This window comes from Vidua chalybeata, chromosome 17, assembly GCF_026979565.1.
Source record: "Vidua chalybeata isolate OUT-0048 chromosome 17, bVidCha1 merged haplotype, whole genome shotgun sequence".
NCBI lineage: Eukaryota > Metazoa > Chordata > Aves > Passeriformes > Viduidae > Vidua > Vidua chalybeata.
Genome location: NC_071546.1, coordinates 8,267,922 through 8,292,185, shown reverse-complemented (window position 1 = coordinate 8,292,185; position 24,264 = coordinate 8,267,922). Strand labels below are relative to the sequence as shown.

At 43.0% G+C, this 24,264-nt stretch overlaps 1 protein-coding gene and 1 non-coding gene across 4 annotated transcripts in view; both read right to left on the bottom strand.

Annotated features, from left to right (window-relative positions):
• The window catches only part of DNAJC5 (DnaJ heat shock protein family (Hsp40) member C5), a 30,824-nt gene extending 8,272 nt beyond the window's left edge, over positions 1–22,552 (bottom strand). Inside the window, exons 1-6 of one of the 3 annotated variants that reach the window (XM_053958505.1) lie at positions 21,709–21,893; positions 20,810–20,905; positions 19,146–19,288; positions 7,765–7,832; positions 2,862–2,998; positions 431–644 (exon numbers count right to left, since the gene is read on the bottom strand). In XM_053958505.1, coding sequence (XP_053814480.1) covers positions 431–644; positions 2,862–2,968 — 321 coding nt within the window. In that variant the 5' untranslated portion in view covers positions 2,969–2,998; positions 7,765–7,832; positions 19,146–19,288; positions 20,810–20,905; positions 21,709–21,893. Of the gene's footprint in view, positions 1–430; positions 645–2,861; positions 2,999–7,764; positions 7,833–14,554; positions 14,643–19,145; positions 19,289–20,809; positions 20,906–21,708; positions 21,894–22,470 lie in introns of those variants that run through there. The other 2 variants (XM_053958504.1, XM_053958506.1) reach the window with 2 other exon arrangements.
• A 269-nt stretch (positions 22,553–22,821) lies between these two features.
• Positions 22,822–22,893, bottom strand: TRNAE-CUC (transfer RNA glutamic acid (anticodon CUC)). Its single transcript has one exon. It is a non-coding gene; the product is annotated as a tRNA-Glu (tRNA).
• Positions 22,894–24,264: the final 1,371 nt, after the last annotated feature.

The following is a 24,264-nucleotide window of genomic DNA, read 5'->3' as shown; positions in this document are numbered from 1 at the left end:
TATAATTCTTGTCTTCCTTAGGGGATCAAGAGATGGAGGCAATGCTGGCAAAGGGTAGAAAAATGAACACATGCAATGAAATGTAAGGAGATTTTCTGTGAGTCCAAGTTCACAGTCAGGACTCAATTCTGCAAAAATATTGACCACATATTATCAGAGAATAACCCCCAAATTCTTATGTCTTCTAAATCCACCAGAAGAGTCCAAGCTTCAATTAGTAATCCAGGTCTTCCTTATTAGACCTGTATCACTGGAAGTTCCTCAAAAAACACTCCTGAACTCAAGATCACAACTCAGTAAGAGAACGTTAATTAACCCAGTGCCAGAAATTCAGCAATTTTCAAAGGTAAAACCAAGAATGGTTATCGAATGGAGCTCTCTAAGAGTTTCTAATACCAACCCAGAATAACTCCTGTGCCCTTTTATTTACCTTTGCCCACCAGCTGGACAGCACGAAGTATGTGTTCACATTTTCTTCACCAAACTGCTCTGCTACATAGAGCCCCAGAGACCCATACTTATCGTAAATGTTCCGCTTTGTGGCATCGGTCAATATTGCGTGGGCATTATTGATCTCTTTAAATTTTTCTGCTGCCTCTGGATTATCAGGGTTTTTATCAGGATGATATTTCAATGCCAGTTTCCTGCAGAAAGAAGAAAGAGAATAAAACCTGGGGTTTGGGTTCCTGTTTATTTTTTTTTTCTAATTCTAGCCTGCCACTCAAGGGAGACTTTTAAGTTGCAACTGTTTTCCTTCATCTGTGATTCCACTTCCCTGATGATTCTTCCTTAGATGATAATAAAAGGCTACAGCTGTGTCTTGCTTAGTTCACAGGATTGACTTCAGACTGTCGGATTTGACCCTCGGAAATCCAATGGAAAAAAATAAGAGACATTGAATAAAAATAGGTTTGGGTTTTTTTTTATCCTCAGCTCCAGCAATTTCCACCAGTAAGTTTTGCTCCTGCTACAGCAAAGACACACCACAAGTTTAAGGTATAGCACCAAAGAGTAAATAAAAGCAAGTTGCCACAGCTGCTTGAAGAGTGTCTGAACTGCTGCTTCTGCAGTGTCTGAACACAAAAATAGAACACACGATCACTTGTGGTTAATTCACCAATTCCTGTGCAGGAACAAAGTACTTTTCAGTTCAAGCTTTGCTAGAATAGAAAACACTTCTGAGTTTCGAGACATCAGGAAATCACAACCTACCTCCCCTAATCAGGCCAGATCTCTTACAAATAACAAAAAAAAAAAAAAAAACCAGATAAAGCATTGATAAATGTGCTAGTTCTCACATGGCCCAGGCTATTTACAGACATCAGTAGAAATAACTGGCTAAACACCTCCTTATGAAGAGAAAATACGTGCTCCCAAGTAGAAAAATGACACGGAGCCACATGCTGGCAGCTCTCCTCCACCACAAAAGGTACTTGTCCTCCTACAGAAAATGACCACAAAGTCACGTATATGAGAAAGACAGGAGGAGTCTGCAGACAATTACATGTCAGCTTTGCAGTGGGGAAATGTTTAGACAAACATAAAACAAAGATGTGTGTAAGCACTTGGATGTGCCTGCAAGTATCTCACAGCATTTAAAAACCAGCCTGAGTGTGCCCTTGGGACACTTCACTGTGCATGATGCTGCTCCAGTAAATCATATCCACAGCTGCCACTTGTGCCCCAGCCTCAGTGAGGGCTGAAATAATCACAGGGAAGTTTTATAAACCTGGAAAGGGCTTAGTCAGGCTGTGATGATTAAATATTTTTATTTCCCATTTCCTACACGTACACAAGCCCCACAGCCCCCAGGCCAGCAAAGGATGTTCAGACTGAACATGATAAAGGAGCAGCAGAGGAAACAAGATCAGCTGAAGGTTCAGGTAAGTTTGAACCAGCTACATTTCACCCCAGGATCTCATGGGGTTGTTCCTCCAAAGGAAAAAATTCACAGTATTTTCCCCAGGACAGTAAAATTATTTTCCAGTTGCTTGAAGATAAACTATTCAAACTCCCACTTAAAGCTTTTAGGAAGATAAAGCTAATTTTTGAGAATCTGTGGACCTGGTTTATTTGTAGACTTCACCACGTAGTTGCCATCGTGTAACTTTGGAAAGGAAAAAGCTTTGGTGTTAAAGACTAAAGGAAAACAATTTTGACAATGAGTATCCTCGTGGAAAGATGATGCTGACCCCTAGTGTAATCCAAGCACATTGCCACTGGTCACAGCAGCAACTGCCTTTAAGCAGATTTATGGGAAAGGAAGATGCTACAAGACTCTTTTTTGTAGTTTTTATTTGGTTAGTATGAAGCCATGTCATGTGTCCAACTCTTAAGGAAAGGGATACAGAAAAAAATCATCTTTTAAACTAATAACTCCACCAAAAATAAGAACTTTTGAACAGAATTCCAGGAAAATGTATTCATTCATGCTGTTTTCATCCTTATTTGTATCTTTAATCTCCATCTCCCTGTGCCAGAAGTGGAAATGATGGACAGCAGGGCAGTTCTGCACGCCTGTGGTACCCCTAAGACAGATACAAGGCTGCATAACAGGACGAGTTTAACTCTGATCACAGTCTTAAAATTCTGCTCAAACTTAGGCAAGGACCTTTCAGAATGACACTGTGCATTTGAGAATTTAACTTACTAGATATAAGATGGAAAAATTTAAAGCCTAGGTATGTTTTCACACTCCATTTTGCAAGAAGCAACCACGTTTTCACCTATTTTTCCCACATATTTTTCTTGTAAAAGGTCTAAATAAACCAACTGAGGCTCCTACATAAATAGACCATTTGATGAACACTGAATTAAAGCCATTTGTGCTACTGGGACAGGCATAAAACTCCAAGTTTTACCTGTAAGACTTTTTGATATCATCTGAAGTGGCATTTTTGTCCAGCCCCAGCACGTGGTACAAGGACTCCCCAGAGGTAGAGAGCGAGCGTTGCCTCTGGTCTGCCATCTTGAGCTAACCTGAGGAGAGAACTGGCCCCTGCAAAAAAATCAAGATTAAGAAATGCTTAAGCAAAGGAAAAAACAGACCTCTTGAAGCAAATCGTCCTCAAAAACAGAGTCAGCTTTTATAAAATGTGCTTTGAAAAGGTTCTTTACACACATGGAAAGTAAAAACTTATAAAATTCAGTGAATTATCAGTGAAAACAACTATTACATTGTTGGCACAACACCAGCCACCCTGAATCCCCACTGTATAGACTCTTCTTTCCAAACACCCCAAATCAAGAGCTGAGGTGCAGTTATATCTGTGTACTGCATAACACATCTCTCAAGTCACTTCATCTCCTTTCTTAGTCTTAATATTAAGATAATTTACTTGTGATAATACCTATAAAAATCAACATCGCAACAGAGAAATTGCTGTTGAGGCTGCCTTTTGGTACCACACTAGCATAGGAGTTACTGACTTTATTTGTATTTTATATTTAAGAAATTACATTAAAAAAAAAAAAAAAAAAAAACACAAAACCTTCTCCACAACTCCCAAATCCCAGTCCCCTATCTTATCACCAGCATCAGGTCAAACAGAATCCTTAGACAAATCCAGCATGACCAAACCTGTGCATTCCACAAGGAAAGAGGGAATGTCTGCCCAGAGAGGAGATCCCCTCTCTCATAATTTAAAGTTGTGGATCCAACATTTAACTTGCGTTCTAGTTAAAATCATGCTACTTGAACATGGATTAACCTCCTGCTCCATATCCAAATGTGACAGACCCCAGAGGTGTCCCCTGTGCCATGCCAGGACCAGATCTGGTTCTGCCCTCTCCCATCCTGAGGAGATCAGCTTTGCTGTTCTTTAGCTGCAGAACTGCAGCCAGGATGAGCAGCCAAGAAAAGACTATTGGCTATTTTTGGATTATGTCATTACAATTAGCCCACACTAGATTATGCAGCCTTTGAAGAAGATATTTAAAGCAGCAGACTTTTCTAATTTAACCCTGTGTCTTATACAACAAATTAATAACCTCATCTTTCACAAGGCTGGCTGAAAGCAACGCCCTCACCCCCTGCACTGCCTGGGTGGAGCTGTGACCACACCTCTGCTTCTCCCAATACATGGGAATTGTCACACCCACACAAGCGGGACCAAGTGATAAGGATGTGGACAGACACATCACCACTGTCTTCTTCAGCTCAGACCCTGCTGCTGATTCTCTGCCTCGCTTGGCCTCTCTGACTTTACATCCATTTAACACTGGTCGCCAGGTCCAGTTGTTTTAACTGGAATACAAATTCTAATCTCCTTCAAGAAGCCTTTGGCAAGTCTACCCAGTTTAATTTAAAGCTTCTATAGGAGGCTATCATTTATTACTATTAATAATAATTTGTCTAAACTCTAATTCTCTGGCTAAAAATTCAAACGACACCCCAAATCTGGAAGGTGAATGTGTGGGTAGAAAATATTTTCTTTTCAAGGACACTGTTCAGTACCAAAAGCTTTCTGTATGGGAGGAAAATTACTGAGTGCTGCAAGACACAACACAAACAACTCACTCATTTGGGCATAATCTGATTCAGGGAAAGCAAAAGCGTATTTCAGGAAAGAAACCCTCCATGCAGGCACACAGCAGACACCACCCTCTGGGCCAGCCTTTCCCAAAGGCAGCCTCCCAGCCCCCTCTGCCCCAAAGCTGAGGTCAAAGACTGATGATCTGACTTGTCTCTGATAATCTACCTAATCACAGCAGCCTGCTCCTGCTGTTTCCCAGGCTCCCTGCTCAGCTCCTCCTGCTCTGTGCCCATCATCACTTCCTCCCACCCTCCCAGGAACCTCCCTGCAGCTCCAGCACACCAGTCCCTGCCAGCAGCTCCCTGCCAAGGAGTGTCTGTCACTACTGCTCTTGGACAGGGACCTGAGAAGTCAGGAGGGGGGGGAAAAAAAAGCATCCTGACTGTAATTTTACATGTTGATTTAGCCCTTCTGAAGAAGATACTACTTCAAACAGGAGCTTCCAGGTCATTATGGACATTTTTGCTAAAAGCTGCAGCTCTATTTAAGCATAACAAGCTTCCTGTAACATCAATCCAACGTGGCCGTGGTGACAGATGCTGCAGGTCACAGCCATACACCATGTTCTGCTTAACAAAATCTGCACTGTTCAATTAGGGCCAATTTATTTAATAAAAATGAATTCAGTTTGACCCAGGCAGTCAGTCTGCAGGCACAGGGAAACAATTCCACACTGCTGCATCCTTAATTGCTTCCATCTGAACAGTGCTGGGGATCCACAGCTTGGTCTAATGGGATGTTAACATTTATTTCTCCAAACTGGTATGAAATGGACACATTGGCCTTGGCAGAAGAGTGGAGGACAAGGCAGTGATGGGAATTCATCTGGGAAGCTTTTTACTTAAGGGAACAGAGGAGTACTATCACTAGGAATGCAACCTTTGGCTTTTTAAATATGAAACAAGACAGTGAAGGTGCAAGTTATTGAAGTGCCAAGTTTTCCTAAACTCAGGTATCATTTCTGCTGTTTTCACACGTGGCTCTAATTCACAATCCTGAAAGCTGCCCTGTATTTTTAAAAACTGTTGTGTTCAGCAGCAACAAGCCATCTGCTCCCCTTTCTAACCAAGCAGGATGCCCTGAAGAGGTTTCTCTGGGAAGGCTCTGGAGAAAGGTAATCTCCTGGATTAACCAGCAGAGTGTTTAACCATCTGAGTACTACAACATCCTGCCTCAGTCAGCTCTACCACAACAGGCAAGTGCTTTCAGCACCACCTCGCTGAAAAGACTCAGATTAAACCTGGCAGGTTATTTATGGAAGTCAGCCTTAATGTTCTAAATACATCCATGGAAAATTCAACCTTAGAAACACTAATTTGCTTTTCAGCTTCCCTAAAGAACCCCGTCAAGTTTCATGAAACTGGTGACACCTTAGTTGCTGCCAGGTCTGCTGACCCTTTTGGAAGTTGTATTTAACTCATCAAAATGGCAAAGTGTTATTACAGCCAAGGGAAAAAAATCAATAGTTCTCTGCCAGTTTAGGGAATTAAATACTCACAGAACATCCCAAATAATGTCTGCACTGAAAAGGGTGACAGCAGATCTGGTGGCCAGAAGCAGAGAAGGAGGAATTAAACTCCATCTGATCTGCTGCAAGATGCTGCAAAGAATTTCAGTGGAAACTGGCAGTGAGGGGGACACATTTTTCCAAGAAAACATGCTGTGGCTGTCTGGCAGAATGGAGGGTGGAGGTACTGACACTGCTCACACAGACAGCAGGTGCTTGGGACAATACTGAACCACCACTGCTGGATCTAGGAAGAGCTACCTTGAAATAAAGGGATGGAAGGCTCGTTCCATGGACAATACCCACAATATGTGGGTGTCATTAGCCTCTGGAGGAAGACTATCAGCAGTTCTTCTCATCTCCCTCCAGGGCTGAAGCACTGAGTATTTATTCCAGAACAAACTGTAACACTCATTTCCCCCTGTGTAAATCACACAGGCACTGCTGTCCCTTGAATTTCCTTGCAGGAGGAAAGGCTGCTCCAGGAAGGAGTTGTGGCTGTTCAGCTCCACTGATCAAAATCAAAAGGGGCACAGGACACCAAACAAGGTTAGCTTTGAAGATCTCCAGCTGAAGCTGGAACAATCTCCAGAATTCTAATTTTCTCAATGCCTGTATACTCATCAGTTTAAGTTCCTAAAAATTAAATAAAATAATGAAATCACTCCCTGAATGGACATGCCAACACACAGATCTGTACACAGGTGCTGTCCACAGCATTATAGTGAACTGTCTACACACAGTGTGGGGAATCTGGTTGGAAACAGCTGTTCCAGAAAGTGAAATCCCACTGTAAAGGAGAAAATCCACCTCCTGCTGACACAGTGAATGATACCCACTGGACACAGGATAATGTAAGGTTATTAACCTTAATGGATACTGTTTGCAAAAGAGTTGGGTTAAAAACAGCACACAACATCCTCCCAGTCTTCCAAAAAATCACCAGTAACACAGAGAACAGAGGAATCCCCAAAAGGGAAAGCAATGACAGACTCAGAGAAGTGCTGGGAGTGCTGGACAGGAGGAGGTTGCTGCTGTCCCAGCTCAGCCCAACCCTGCACGTGTCTGTACCACAAACTATCAGGAATGCTGTCAAGCCCTCTACAATTACAGTTTTAAGAGCATATTAAAAGATTATTAAATGGTCCAGCTTGGAAATGATGTTTTGCCAGCTCTTACAAAAATAGTGTCTAATTGATACTTTATTATACGACTTTAGGAAGCACTTGAGTATTTTAGGAAAGATTTGGATTCCACAAAGAATTGCTGCTAAGTGGTAAAATATAATGCTGGTTAAAGCTAAGATTCCAGCTTTGCAAAGATTTCCAGTGCAGAAAATTAACTACAGGTGTTAATCTAAAATTGAATTATTCTATCCCAACCAGTATTTATCAGTAAAAGTCTAAATAGAAACACCAAGCCTGAAAGCACTTCAGTAAATATTGATTTGTCACAGAAAGGAAAAAGCACCACTGGCCTCCACATCCTGTCCATCTGTCTCAGAGTCACTTAGAGCTGTCCTGACAATCTGGTATTTTTCAAGGGAGAAAAAAAAATTTAAAGGGGAGACAAGAGAAGCATACACAAGATTGTGTCACCACAAAGGAGGTGTTTTAGCCTTGGCTTCCTGAGGTAGTAAGAGATTTTTGTAGGCAACTTTGTTTCCTCAGCAATATTTTGCATTTAAATGAGATACAAGAAATAATAAAATCCAGAACTCACCTGGTGTCTATTTTGAATATTCTAAGGTAAGTGATAGCAATCTTCACACACTTCTAAAAATGATTCTCCTAAAGACAAAACAAAAGCAAATTAGTTGTTCACCAATTCTGAAGTTGAAGATTCATTGATAAATTACCTTCACATTACTGGACAGTAAAAACACAGAATATTTTACAAATATTTGTACCACAAGTACAAAATAAGTCCCCACAACATAAATACTTGTCTTTAGAATTGATAAACTGTCGAAATAAATTACAAATATTTAAAAACATGGAGTCAAGGCCTCTATGGTTTGAACCAGAGCTTCAGTCTCTTTTCCCCAACTTTATCATGGGAAAGACACACACCTACCCAACTGCATGGAAACTCTAATAACCATTATCTGTTTAAGACTTTGGACTTTTTCAACTTAGGCCTTTGTGAATATATGTACTGAGAACACAGGAAGCATGTTTTTCAAGTCTTGGTAATCTGTTGTGCTGTTAGAGACTGTAAAGCAGCTTAGCCCACACAGCAGACCCCAAGCTCTGGCACCGGAGCAGCAGGCACAGCCTGCTCTGGGGAGCAGCACCAGCTCCTCTTGCCAGGACAGATTTCCATCAAGAAACCACAGTGTCATCCAGTTTGGATTCCCTCATCCTGAAGAAGATGAAAAGCAGTCTCATTTTGGTGTACAAGGAGGGAGAAAACCTGAGATGACCCAGCAGCACACACTTGGTCTTTCAGCAGTCAAGGCTCCAGATCTGTCATCCCATGGAAATAACAGAGCAAAGTGCAGCCTAGGAAATGCTACATGGTGCTACAGAAAAAATCAGGGAAACTCACTGCAACAGATTAAAATACCTTTCTGATTAAGCAGGTCCAGGACACATCTAACCCACATTACCAATCACAAAGTCATTTATGCATTAGATGACTGAACAATAAAACTCGTGAGCAGAACTTCAGAGCAGCTTTTACCTGGCAAATCATCACTTTATTGTCATACAAATCCTTTCAACAGCTTTCAGAGAACAAGCTCTGAATGCACTTGAGAAATAAACTCCTCATTGAATTAATAATTAGGCCTTTCATGGGCTGGAAGGTTCCAGCATGGCAAACAGAGATGTTGGGAATACACCCAGGCAGCTGCTGGCATTGCTGCCCACAGCAGTTGCTTGGTGCCATCTGTAAGAAGCTGCTTGATCCAGCAACACATCCCTAAGTGGGTATGAATGAACCAACCAACAACTCAATAATCAGCTTATTGTTAATGGATCTGTTTAGTTCCTTTGATAGGAACCAGCAAAGGACTTTTCCTGAATAATGATAGGCAGGGAGTTAAACTTTCCTACTCAGAGCCTGTGCAATACTAGAGGGTGGACTAACTCCCCAGGGAAAAATGTCCTATTCTGTGAAGCTATAGAAGCTCCCAGGTTCTCTGCCCACAACTTTCTTCATTAAAAATAATCCACAAGAACATTATTTAAGCATTTACAGAAAGCTGCAGATTGTTAATGATGTTGGCAACCAGAATTATGGCTCCCTACCCAGAGGAAGACCACCTCTAATTGTGCCACTCATTCTGTTTCAGACAGCAAGCCCAGATCCAAGTATGCTGACAGTCAAACTATGTTCAATTTATGGAAATAATATGAGTAGAACAGGGGAAAAAAGCAAGGTCCAAATGTAATTTGGAGACAAATGTACTTTGAAAAAAATGAGCTATCCTGCTAAGGTCAGAACTGGGCATATAATGATGTAAATATCATACTATGATGTGTGGGTAGAAGGTCCAAATATAAGATCCTGGCCCAGGCCTCATCAAAACTCCATCAGCAGAAAAGTTAGTATTTTTTACAGCACTTATATATATAATAACCAGCCATGAAGAGACTCCAAATACACAGTCAAGTGTCTTAATCTGCATGCAAGCAGCAGCATTTCCTTCAGTCTCACAGCTATGCCAATACCAAGTTTCATTAAGAGCAGGCAGCCTGATTTACAGCTGAAAATAACCAAACAAGACAAAAATAAATTCCCAAGGAAACTGCTTCTTGTAAAAATCAAAGTACATGAGAAACCCCTGCCAGGTACTTCGCATCCTCCCTTCCCCAGTGCATCCTCCCTGGCAGCACTGAGCCAGCCCAGCACCTCCCAGGGGTTTGCTCCCTCAGCTTCTGTTGCAACTGGCAATTCCAATTTAGTGACTGAGGAATGTTTTGATCTCCCCATCCAATCTCATTATTCAGCAGGCCAGATCCACTGACCCAGAGCTCTACATAATACCCATCTTGTAATTACTTGTAAATATCTCCCCTCCTTATTACATGATATTCACAATCCAAACAAAAGCAGAGAAGATGAAAGGACAGATGCTGGAAAAGGAACAGAAGTGTTCAAAATCTACATCAGCAAGATACCAGGTTCAACAACACACACGAGAAAGGAGGAAGTCTGGGGAGAGGAATATATAACTGCTGAAGAAATTAGTATGAAAATTAGAAGAAAAAAAAGATTAAAGAATGATGAAGATAAAAACAAGCAAAGCTACATGAATGCAAACTGAATTCAGTAACACATTAAAACTGTGGTAAATTTTGTAACATTGAGGAAGAAATTTGCTTGGGGATGTTGCATGGTCTTGCAACCATTTTGCTCACAGCAAAACCAGCTCTTCCAGCCTTATTTCTCCTGCAAATTTGAATCCAGTTTATGTACTGTTGTATCTTCCCCATATACTGGAACCATAAATCTGCTCAGCACCCTTTCTTCCTCTAACCAAGAGACAGATACTGCCTTCTCCTTCCAGAAACCACACATGTTCTCAGGTCTACTGGACAAAAAAGCATGTGTGTTTCTTGAGAACTCAAACCTCCACTGAGAGCTGCAGGAGAACCCTTTTTACTGAATAATTCTACTGACAGAATTGTCCCCATCCTGCTCCATATGTTGTTACCAGAAAGGGGGAATTATCTTCAGCATACATGGCTTCATAATCCATCTCCACCATGTACAGGAGCTGTATCACAGTTAGGAAGCATTTAAAGAAATAAGGCTGCAAATAAGGTAAATAAAATAAATTAAATCAATGTACAAAATAGAAACTCCAAAGTCTTTATTTTCACATCCCTTCTTGCCTACATGACTTGCAAAATGAATCATTGCTGGAAAAACAATGTGAAACAGCTGAAGGGAAAGCAATCTGGCTAACAAGTGCCTACAGAAGACCACTACTATTTTAAAGCACTTTTCTTTGCCCTGTAGCTGTCTTTAAATAAATATTTTTAACCTATTAATCAGAGCACTAACATTTTATATTTCATTAAAGCATCCAAGAGTGTGTTTTGGCATTGCTTAAATTTTTTATATCACAGCACAAAAGCCTTTCAGCTGAATTTTGCTATTCAGTTTGTTACCTTATGATAAAGATCATGTGAGAAATCTCATATCCATAAAAACATTCTGTTTTAACATATAAGCCCTGATGAAAAGCTGAATATCCAGGGAATTAATGTAAATGCATACATCTCCTGGAAAAAAAAAGAACTTTACTGTGTCCAAATCCAGCTGCCTTGGGAACAGAGGACAGGTCTCTGACACTGAAAGATTGTGACACTAAAAGCTTCATTAAATTCTCTTGAGTTCTTTAAAAGAATAGAAACACACAGCTTTAAAATAATTGAAATCTGGAGCAATACCATTTTTCTGCTAAATTCAAGTCTGAAATGCTGTAACATCCAGCACTGCTGACTGCAATAGAGGTTACACTGAAACTTGTGACAAACTTAACTACAGCGACACAGTGTTGTTTCTCTAATGAGCTTAGCAGATTAAAATGTAACCATTTAAGTCTGATTGACCAACCTGTTATAAAGACTTGTGACCTTTTCCCCTACACAAGAGTGAGACTCAAACCTACCAAAGAAAGTTTTCCATATTAGGGGAGAAAATATGAAGTATTGGATTTGCATTTTCTATCCTCTCTCCTCAATTAAAATAATTACTTTAAAAACCTGGGGGGTGGGGTTAGTGGATTCCCTACTTAGGATTTCATTGCTCCTATTTAATCTCTCAGCAATATTGAATTATTGTTTATGACATCACAGTATTTTATGTGCAGAGTGCAAGCATCACAAACTGCACATGGCTATAAAAAAACCACATCTGCTTACTCAGTTAGTTAAAAATCTCTGAAAAATCAGCAGATGTGTTTCCTTTGTTCATTATTACTCTTAATTTTTCCTCCCTATTAATAGTTTTTGAATCACTGTGACTACTCACTGCAAGTTCACTAGAACAAATCAGCCAACCCACAACATTCCCTGCTGTGATGAGTGATGCTGATGTCACTTTTCTGAAGAAATATCTTCAACTTCTTCAAAGACATAAAGCCCCATTTCTGCCAAGTGGGTTGTATAAACTAGATTAATAAAAAACCTTATATTGTTAATGACTATATCGATATAGCCTAACCTTTAAAATATAAAAGAACTCTTGGAACAGATGGGTAAATGAGATTTACACTATTATGTCACACCTGTAGGTATGACAACTAAAGGCTTTTAAATAGGAAGAAAAAAAGAAGTCTATTGTCTTGTGTAAGAAAAGGTTGAGAAAATCACATCAGTTGTCAAAACATGAATCCCTTAACAGACTGTTACAGAAAGAGAATTTAAGGAGACAACGTTGATCCAAGCAGCCCCTTTTTTACTGCACAGGAGGCTTTTGCCTGGTCAAAAAGAATGAACAAAGTAAGGTTACAAAGAACAGCAAAAAAAAGCCAAATCAGCAGTTTGAGACACAAAAGGAACACATCTTTCAAATTACAACTTGGTTGGCAAACAGCAAGAAAAAGATTTATCCAAAATTAACTTGGAAGGGCAGGGAAGGTGGTTCCTCTCTGTGCTCATGGACAGAAGTAAAAGATGGAAGGAAAATAAGTTTATTCCTATTTTCTTTTCCTACCAATTGTGAGGCAGATGAAAAGGTAAATGAGGGTTTGCCCATACACACCATTTAAATAGTGTAAAAGTATAGCCTTACAATCTGCAAAACATATACCAAAATTATTTTACACCTGATTTGGTGTTAGAATTGCTTTGTCATCAAATAAACACTATAAACACTCCTGGCAGTTTCAATCATGAGCAGTTTTTGTTAAAGACTTTGAAATGAAGACTTTATTGTCTTCCTAAGCAAAAAGGAAGACGAGCTTATAGCAACAACTGAAGGCAATACTCGTATCTTCACCCTGATCTGAAAGGATCCACTCTGGTGCTTCCTTTTTCAGAAACTTCACCTATTTTCAGATTATTAATCTCTGCTCTTTAATGGTTGTCTCCCACCAAGCACACAAATCTTCCACTTAAGTTATGAATAAAAAGGCAGATTTATCAGAATTGAACAGCAGAACTTACAAAGATTTTATATTTTCCAGAAACAACCACGCAGCCAGCTCAGGAACAGAAAAACCAAAATGCCTTTATGTGATTACCAGGAACCCAACGTCACTGCCTCTGTCAGAGCCTATTTCACAGGATATTGGGTTTTATTCTAAAAATTAAGCTTATTTATTTAATAATACAGGCAGAAAGTAAACTTCCCCTCTCTCCCATTTACTTTTACCTCTTGTAGCCAATCAGGTCCTCCAGCCTAAGGTGAAGTATAATTATTCAAGCAGCACATGTATCCACTCAGTTAAGTTCCAAAGGCTTTAGTTCCAGAGATTATTTCTTCTTCAAAGTTAAAAAATTAAGCATATCTAAAGATCCTCACTTCTCCTAATTGCTTAACTGGATTTCCCCAGTTTTTGTGGAGGGTGGGGAAGAGAGTATTTGATTATTTCACTTCCTCACAGAAACTGAGCAATTGGTGTTGTAAAAGATATTTTAGGCTTGAAAAAACAACAAAAAACCCAAATAAAAACAAAACAAATAAAACAACACCAGGAGTAAGGGGTGCTCTGATTAGAAGTGGGGCACAGGCTGTAGGTAAAACCCCTCTGATGACTGGGAGGGGTGAGTACAAACCCAAACAAACCAATACCCCCAGAGAGTATCTCCAGGATATAGAAATATATAGATATATATGTAATGGAAGACATTCTTCACTTCATGCCACAGATCTCTCCCCTCTGGGTGGTGTCAGGTGTTACAGAAAATGGTCTAAAAGCCACAATGAGATGAGTTTCATACCTGCCCCATCCAAATCCCCAGCACGTGGACATTCAGAAGCATGAAAGGGCTTAAAACCACAGAATTCCACAATAAAATCTGAATTGACCAGCACAACTTGTATTACTCAAAACTTCTATTTGTTGTTTTGGTAGGAAAATACAATCAAATTCCTTTTGAAGGCTGAGTGATGCCAGAGGTGATGCCTTCACTGCAAATATTTGTGTTTCTTCTCAGGCAAATTAAACCAGAGCATATGTCAAGGGGCAAACACACAGTAAATCACAGAAGAAAGCACCTTGAGGTAGAGAATACATTTATTCCCTAGTGATCCCAAATTTATCCCTATGAATACAATGCTAATGTCACAATATTCTTATAATATCCCCAGAATGACACCCAGTACACCCCCTGCATGATGGAGTCAGCTCTTTCAGCTACAAATACCCAAACAAATCACAGGGCTGGATTAAAACCAGCTTTAATTCAAAGTGGCATTCTTTTACAGGAGACAAACTCTTTGGTATTTTCTAACCATACAGTGTGGTTTCACCAACAAAAAGATTTATTTTATACTACTCCCCCACAAACCATAATGATATTTATTTCCCCTGTTCTCTCACTCTGCATACATTTAATCTGCAGACTGCCTGATGAAGGATGTCCTCAGTTCCACCACTCAGTCTAACAACAGTATTTCATGGCTGCTTAAAAAGAAAAAAAAAAAAAAAAGCCAGTCCATAATTCAGAAATAATAGGGCAATAAACAATGTATTTGTCCTACTGATTTTCCCACTAACTCACTGGTGATTTAATAAGCAAAGACACAGCTTGTATTTCAGACCACAGACTTAGGCTGAAATCCTGACACTTCAGGAAAAACCATGTCCAGACTTTATTTGTAATTGAGTTTTCTAACACTGTAATTGGGCAAGAATTAGAACACATGTAAATTTTATACACTAGGTTTTCAGACAGGAGTCACATTTCAGAGGGCTTAGAACCAAAAGGCCACTATTATACATAATAGTGACATCATTTATATAGAGACATAATTTAATCACTTAATCCAAGGCCATTCCCAAGGCCTTTCAGTTTCAGCACAAAGAATAGAATTATCACATTTAGTCTTTTTTCCACCTAAATAACTGATAATAAAGTCAGAAAACCCTATGCATAGTTTTTGACTGATGTTTTTATTCCTCCCTCTGATTTTCATTAACATTGGAGCGTGACAGATGTCTCCTCACTCTGCCTGTACCCCTGATGAGATGCCATCAGTACAATGTTAAACCAGGGTCATTCCTACATGTATTCCCCAAACCAAGGGTATGTCCTCCTGGAGATCCTTAACAAAAACAAAATTAGTTGTAAAATAGCACCTTCCCTCATTCAGGGTTATTTAAAAATAACATTTCATACATCTACACATTTAAACAGCCCCAAAACAGCAAGAAGAGTGAAATCACAGCTACTTTTTAACAGCAAGAAGGACTCCCTGGCCTTTACATGGAAAACATCAAAAAAACAAGTCACAGGAAGAAATGTGGTTTTTAGATAAGCTGCAGGAAACCAGGGTAAGGAGCTGTGCATTACAGGATGAGCACAGAGATGCTGGGTTTTCATCATCCAGGATGTTGCACACAACGTATATTCCATGCCAGGCCCGATACCAAAGTCATGTTGGCTGCTGGCCCTGTTATCCAAAGCACTCAGGGAAACAGTAAGGTAGGCTTGGGAAATTACCCTGTGCACCTTCCAAACACCTTCTGATTAATTCTGACTGCCTGGTTTTCCCAAGTCAATTGTGAAGAGCAAATGCTGTGCCAATTTAGAAGTGCAACAAGAATGAAGTGAGAGAGTGTGGAAATCAGGAACTTTGTAGGAAAAGAAAAAGTGAGACTTCATTAAGGAAAATAAATATTTTCACTAGTTACTGTCCAGACAAAAACACTTCTATGGAACATGCATTTATTTTGCCCTGTGATAAAAATGGTCTACTCCAAGCAAGAATATTATTTCCCAGCAATACCATGACAGCCTTCAGAAGAAGGACTGACTGACCAGTGATTTGCCAAACCAAACACCAAAATGATAAAATAAGTTTTCTAAAGAAAAGACATGCTTCAGACCCTATTTTTCCTTCACTATTCAGACCAGAAGAACTCCAAGATACACCTCAGAATTGTACATGTGGAGAACACAGAGTCCTGTGCAACAGAGGTTGTTAGGAAAATATTCCTCAAGTTCTCAAAGAACAGCAGCTCAGAATGAACCTGGAACTTAAATCTATTCACTGCTCTGAACAGTAACTGAATCTGGCTTTTAAATTCAATTTAAAACAGGAATATTTCTGGTTATAGCTTCCCAGAAACAGGTCACCTCAGATTTCAGTGGATTTCGTGGTCCCTTCCTTCCTCCTCAAGAACAGCAGGTGAGGAGATGCCAGGGAGTGCTGGGAAGAGTGTAGGATCCAGGACCTCCAGCCAAGGTCCCACCAACCACTCCACTCCAAACCTCTTCCCCAGCTCACCATACCCACCAAGGGCCCCTGCCCAAAATGCCACATGGATCAAGTCAGGTGAGGTCTATCAGATGGGTCCAATGTGTCAGATGAAAGCTGTCATCAGTCTGACCTGGAACTGCTTTGGGATAATTCCAGTCCCTGGTGGATGTGGACTGGAGCAGATCTGAAAAAAAAAATACCAAACCCAGCACTGCTTCAGTTCCCTGTCCAGATGATTTCACAGGGATCCCATATGGCCTTTGTGAAAGCACATGTACACTTATTAATTTTATTCCCCTTCCACCTGCTTTTATCACAATGTCACATGTCTCCCAAAGGCACACTGCAGTCTGCTCATTCCCCTTCCTGTACTTCTAACTATCAGAAGCAAGAGCATCAGCTTCCATGATGACCTTTGAACTACAGAGAAAAATTAAGACATTACTTAAAATATTTTCAACAACAAACTCTTAATTGCTTACCCTCAGGAAACTCCGGAAGCAACCTGAAATTACAAATGTCTCATTTGGTGGGGCCTAGCCTTGGTAGAAGGAATTTCCTGCACCTGGCACATTCAAGATTATGGCAGATATTACCATTAGAAACTGCCCACAACATCTGGAGTTTGGATCCCAAGTCCCTCTCATCTCCACAAGCAGCTTTAAACCTAATTATGTAAATGTCCACTTAGGGACATTCCAGTAAATGTTCCTAAATCCTCAAGACGTGAGAAGCAGATATGTAAAGAAAATTCTCTGACAACTGACCCAGTCAAAGGCCTATATAAATAACACTGCACAGCAACAGAAAAACCTGCTAAGATATAAAATAAATAATGGCAGATGGAATGGAAAAGAATATTTTCATTTGAAGTACAGCCAAAAAATTAAAGACATAAAAGGAGAAATGCAAAGAGAAGACCTCTGTGAGTTTCTGCTTTTTGCAACTGCATAATAGGTCACTGTAATGACATCAGAGAACTCTGGGCTTCTCCTGTCCCCACTGCAAAACATGAGCAATCTGTGCATTCACTTTTTCTACAGATTGTTCTTTAAAAGTCACAAAGGTTCCAGAATTCCTGACACCAAACACAACTTTAGTAAGACCCAGATGAAACCAAGGAAGGGCTGTGAAGTTCCCTGTGACCAAAGCAGAAGCAGGATGGTGTAAGTGCTCAGATATATAAATAAATATTCTCAGAGGGAAGAGGAAGCCCTGAAGGCAGGAGGGGAAAATGTGGGGTGCTGGTGGATCCCTGGTTTGTGCTTTTCTGTCACTGGTCTTAGATACTGCCTGTCATTGCAACCAGATCCACTGAACTGTTTACTTGCATCATTCCTTGGTCAGAAGCCATCACCACAAAAATACCAGTTAATGAATGCAGACTTATGTCAGAAAACAGAAAAAAAGGTTCCTTAGCAATGCTTTGTTAACAGGTAACCAAATGCCACCGGGTTTTTTGTTTCTTCAACCATTTGCCCAACAAAGTTTAGATGATGACACTGAAGTATATTTAAGAAAAAAACCAAACAAACAAACAAACAAATAAAGAGCCCCAATCTTTCATTGAGAAACTATTCTCATTTACAAACCCCTTGAGCAGATTATGGAAGAGGAGATGGCAGCTGCTAATTTAACTCAGGCCTAGAGGACTCGTTCTGTTTGCACCCCTGTGCACCACAAACCTTCAATTTTCTCTTTTCAATACTTGCACAAGAAGATGAGAAACTTGCACCCAGAGGAAAAAGGCACTTAAATTTTACTGAATTTGGCCCTACAACACACTGGCACTGAAAACACTTCACCATTAATGAAAGAGGCAGAAAAAGGCTTTAAAAAGGCACATTTCAGTGCAATGCAGATAAAAGATAAGTGGAATTAGAGGAGTTGCCAGGACATAAGAAATTTTAACAAATGATAAAACAATCTTATTCATGTTCTCCCAATAAAAAAAAACAATGTATCAACAATACATTAAAACCCCACAATTAATGTCACTAATTAGAATTAACTATTCTATGCAGAAAAAAATGCTAACCCTTTTTATTGGCTACCATCACTTTATTAAAAACATATAAGCAATCTTGATGCACCTTCTGGAACACAGGCCTTTCTATCAGTTTGCATGGCCTGAAATAAGAAGCAAAGTGCCTCTGAGGGTAAAACATGCACTTTCCAGCAACTGTGCTTTGTATTCTTTTATTGATTAAGACAATATTTCAACTGAGCTAAGGAAATCCTAAGATATCACAATATTCAAACTCCTTTCTTTCAAGACTGAAAGCAGCCACTGGTTAACCAACCATCATCACCACAGAGCATCAGTACAGCTTAATTCAAACTATTTCAATTATCAGAGCACCTGGAAAACAACTTCTTCAGGTGAAAAGAAACAGTGCAATCCTTCACATTGGTGATGTTCCTCATCCCTCCCTCTGGATTCTGCCATGACCCAACTATCCCAAGGCCCAGGTGGCCACACCTGAGACAGGGGACAGGCTCACTGCAGGACTCTGTGCCATCTGCTGAGAAGGTGGGGGTCACCTCACAGAACCCCAGTGATTGCCAAGCAGCACACTCCTGCTCCTGGAAAACATCCTTTTCCTCAGGCCAGCAGAGAGCAACAGAAGATCCTCATCTTCCCAGGCAGAGGCAAACAGGACTCGCACAGCTCAAGAGCAAACTGTGAGGGAAATCAGTTAATGTATTAAAACTACCTTAAATTTATCCCTGTTTGTGGTTTGACAGGAGAAGTGAAGTTGCCAGCAGATGCCAGTTTGCATGCTCTGGGGAGGTACTGGAGTGCTCAGTCTGGGTATAAGCTCTGCAGAAAAGTTCTGGCAACCCATTTCCAGACATACTGAAAAATAGTTTGATCTGTTATTAACATTAACAATACTTACAAAAAGATTACAAACTGGCAAACTGATAAATAAGGGAAATATGGCAAACATCAGAGGCAGTTACAGCACTGTTGTTTTAAGTCAAGTGGTTGACAGGATAGACAGGATTTGCTGAAGGCCCTTCCATCCTTCAGTTGTACCTGCTTTCCCAGGGAGGATATTCTGCCAGCTGAATTCATAAATTCAAAAAATAGAGTCAGAACAGCAGGTTTTATATTGAACCTAAAATAAGATTTCTTAAGTAATCCAATTAGGTTTCCATTCACACTCCCTATCATACTGTTCAAAACAGACAAAAATCCTTCTTGAAGCTCACCATGAGAGGAACTACAATGAATAACAGCATCAGTGCTGATAACCACTTGCCAAACACAGAACCTGTGAGGCCAAGGGATCTCAACATCAATGCTTGTGCTGTTGGGCTCATGGAATCCCAGACTGCTTTGGTTTGGAAGAGACCTTGCAGATCATTTAGTTCCACTCCCCTGCCATGGGCCGGGACACCTTCCACAAGACCAAGCTGCTCCAATCCAGTCTGGCCTTGAACACTTCAGGGATGGAGCAGCCATCCCTTCTCTGGGCAACCTGTGCCAGGGCCTCTCCATCCTCACAGGGAAGAATTCTTCCCTAGCATCCAATTTAACCCTGTCCTCTATCAGTGAAGCCATTCTCCCTTGCCCTGTCACTCCAGGGGCTGGAGTCACTTAGGGACTGGAAGGGGCTCTAAGGTCTCCTTGGAACCTTCTCTTCTCCGGGCTGTACAACCCCAACTCTCTCCATAGCAGAGTTGCTCCAGCCCTGGGAGCATCTTCATGCCCTCCTCTGGACTCCCTCCAGCATGAAAGTTCTTAAGTCATGCTCTGGTACTGCTCCATGTTTCCTAAAGTAGGAGGATCCAAACTCCCTCACTGACTCCATGGATGCCTTCACATGGCACAGTGAGAAGCTTGTCCATACCCCAGCTGCATTCCAAGCCCCATTCCCATCATCTGCTGCAAAACAAGCCTCTGGCAGGCTGCAATCACCCTGGGCAACTTCCCTGCTGCAGCCAGGTCAGCAATGGTGCCACCTCAGGCACAAACCAAATCAACTGCCTACAAGGCACTGCAAACTGGGACAGGCTACCAGCAGAGCAGGAGGTGGATCCCTGGGCACTGGGAAAGACTGAAACAGTGTTTATACTTCCTGGGAATAAGCAACACGGACTATGGTCCACACAAGGAGACAAACCATGCTACAAAACATTACTTTTTTCAGGCACTCACTGATAAAATATGGTCAAATATAGCATAAAGCCACTCTGGGAAGGAAGGGAATCTTCCACTTGAGCCTCCAGCCTGCAATTTATCAATGCAATACATCCAAAATTTAGGAGGAACGTGACCATGTTGCAGCATCTCCCCTTTCATTTAAATGCTGCAGACAATTCCTAAGACAAAATAAATGAGGGAGGGAGAGAAGTATTTATTTATGCTTACAAAAAGCTGTTTGGCTGAAAATCCCATCTCCAAAGCCTGAGTTCTCCACAAAGCAGATTCTGCACTGCCAGCAACATGACGAATTTCTCCAAAGCCCTTAGAGCATGGCGAGAAAACCACAGGAAGCTGCTCAATAAAAATAAACTTCTTTTCATCTTACACTCTATATATTAATGTCAATTTCTCTTCCACTCCAGCTTCTGTTTCCCTTCTTTTCCCCCTCCCAGGGTATAGCATACTTGATTTATTAGAGATAATTCATTAAAGCAAATTAATTTGGCATCTATTTCTCAGGATCCCTTATTCAGATTAGGATTCTATCATATTCTATCAAAAGCAAACAAAAATGCAAACACTGACCCTAAAGCAACCTGAAACCAACAGATGCCTGAGAAGCTGAAAACGCCTCTAATGAAATTGCAGTCAAAAGAATAAATTCCACTTCAAGGAGGCTGCTACAATTCAAGAATTTAAATAGGTCCAATCCTGACGCATTTCCAAAGAAAATCCTTGCAGCTCTGCATACTTTGGAGAGCTTAATTTACCCAGAGAAATGGGTGAACCACCACTGCTCAGCCACTGGGTGACTGCGGCCTGCAAGTTTCTGCTTCAAAAGCAGCAAACTAACACAGTATTTAAGCACACACACAGCATTTCCCTTTCCTGATGATAAGCTGGCACAAGGCAAACATCAGCAAGGAGAATTAGATTATTTCACACCGGGCTGAGATGTACCAAATTTGTGCCCTTTTTTTTTTTTTTGAAGCCTTACCGCAGCACAGAGAGCTCAACAGCGATGTCTCACAGTGCACAAAAATTAACACCCCTGAATGAAAACAAACCTAGAAAAGATACAACCCTTTGGCTTTCCCTCTTATGTCAGAGAGGATGGCCTTCACCTTGCTCCCCGGGGAGCGCCGGCTCCATCAGTGCCCACTCTCCACTAATAAACTCAAGGCTTTGTGTCACTGGTGTGGAACAGGCAGGTATTGATACAGCACAAAAGCAGGAGCGAGGCGCTATCAGGGAATCCGCTGTCTCCGTTCGGTCCAGTTGCATTCCGTATCTCCAGAATTACCTGACTGGAATTCTTAATTTGAGAGCCAGAAGACACTGCACGAATAAACAGAAATACGCTGCCTTTGCAAGTTTCACGTTATAAAGGCTGGATTTGCTTCCCGCCGCTGGTACGTCATTCATTAAGCACCTCATCAGCCGAGCGGCTACTGATTATTTCGATAAAAATTAAGCAGGATAATGTAAGGAAAGGGAAGGGAAAATCAGCCCGGCTTCTGGAGCGAGCCAGAGTGATTCACGGCTCCCACACACAGAGATGACTTTCATTTGGAATTCACCTTCCAGGCCTTTTGTTCGGGGTTCTTCCCCCCTGCTCCGAGGAGTGGGGGGGGGGGGGGGGGGCCGCACCGGCACCGGGGACCAGGGCGGGGGGCTCCCGGGCCGGGGGGGGTTCCTGGGGCGGGGATGCTCGGCGGGCGATGCCGCCGGGTAGGGAGATGTCGGCGGGCAGGAAGATACCGGCGGGCACATCCCACCTTTCCCCGGTCCTCCCGTCTCGCCGCACCCCCCCTCCGCCACCGCCACCGCCACCGCCACCAGCTCCATCTTGGCCTCCGCCCGCGGCCCGGCCCCGCCGCGCTCACCTGCGGCCCGCGGGCGGGCGGGCGGGGGCCGCACAGCCCCGGGCGGGCGGGGGCGGCCCCGCGGGGCGGGGGCGGCTCCTCGGGGCCTCGCGCGGGGCCCGGTCGCGGCGGCGCGCGCGCTCCGTCCTCAGCGCCGGTGCCGCCGCCGCCGCCAGACACCGACCGGGACCCGGCCACGGGAGGGGGCGGCGCCGGCGCACTGCGCATGCGCGTCCCCGACACGCAGCGCCCCCGCCGCGCGCCCGCGCGCCCCCGCCGCAGCGCCGTGAGCGCGCGGGGGGATCCCGACGGGAACGGAGGGGGCGGGGAAGGAAGGGGGAAAAGCGGGAGAGCGCGCGGCAAAAACAAAACTTCCCTGACCGGGAATCGAACCCGGGCCGCGGCGGTGAGAGCGCCGAATCCTAACCACTAGACCACCAGGGAGCGATACTGGGGTGTTGCACTCGTGGTATTTCACGCACTGCCCCTGCGGCCAGCCAAGCACAGTGACCCGGGACCCCAGGAGCCGGTGACTGTGGCACGGGGACCGGGATCTGCAGTGGGGTTGGCGGCTGCGGCGCAAGGATCAGCGAGCTCGGGGGCTGCAGCTGCCCACAGGAGCTGGTGACCGTGGCACAGGGAGCGCTGGATCCGGGACGCGGGGGACAGACGTACGGCGGCTGCAGGGACTGTGGAGGAGCCGGAGGCCTGGGCTTGCAGCAGCGCACGGAACACCCCCAGGACTTCACCCGTGTGCTGCAGGCCTGAGGGTTCACTGCCTTTAGGGCACTGTCACTCAGCCCGCTGCCCGCACACCGACCCCCAGTACGCTTGGGCAGCACCTTCACCCCCGCCCCTGTTCTGAGAATCCCAACCTGCCACCCCACCCAGCCCCACACCGGCCCTTGGGGTCCTCAGGAGCTCAGAGCAGAGCCGGTTCCCTTCAATGAAAACGAGTGCTTACAATTAGGGCAAATGAGGTTTTTAAGCTCATGAGTCTGTTTTTCCCAGTTGCTCAAGTTTCCTGGCATTCCTGGCTTTCCCCCTGGGAAACACGGCTATTTCCCAGTGTTAGGTAAAAACACGATTTCCACCCATCCAGTGCATCCTGGAGCAGGTGACGCTGGGGTGGTGACCTCAGGAACACTGCTTCCAGTTATCCCTCCCATCACTCCAGCATGGCCCTGCTGCTGTGTGGCTTCTCCGTGAGGCTCTGATGGCCTTTCCCATCTGCTGCCTCTGACTCACGTTTTAAAGAAATGAATGATGATGGATCCTATTTGCCAACAGAGTCATCACCATGAATCACACACCCACATCATCTCCTTGCTTCCAGCTCCATCCCCAGCCCAGCTCCTGCACCTTTCTCTGTCCAAAACACCAGCCACTTTTGGGGCTCCCCAGCACTGACCTTGGATCTTGCACAGAGTCTGCACCCAAGAAGAGATGCTGAGCCCACCCCAGCACCCACAGGGTGCAGCAAGTGGGCCCAGGCTGGCAGCTTGGCTCTGGACACTGCCCGCTCGGCTGGGATGAGCACAAGCTGCTGGAGTGGTTGTGCAACCCCTCTCAGACCATAAATCTCAAATTCCTTAACACTTGCTGTGGTTTTGGCTGAGGGTCAGGACACGGTGCCAGCAGGGAAAAGTGGCTCCTTCCTGCTTTTTGCTGTTACTTACTATTCGATTCTGCTGTTTATCTGCTTTGTGGGATGGAGCCATCTGCCCTCACCTCAGCCTGGGTGTTCCCAGCAGCATCTCTCCTCCAGGATCAGGTCTCACACCAACCTGTCTGTCCTTAGCCCCACTTGGAGAG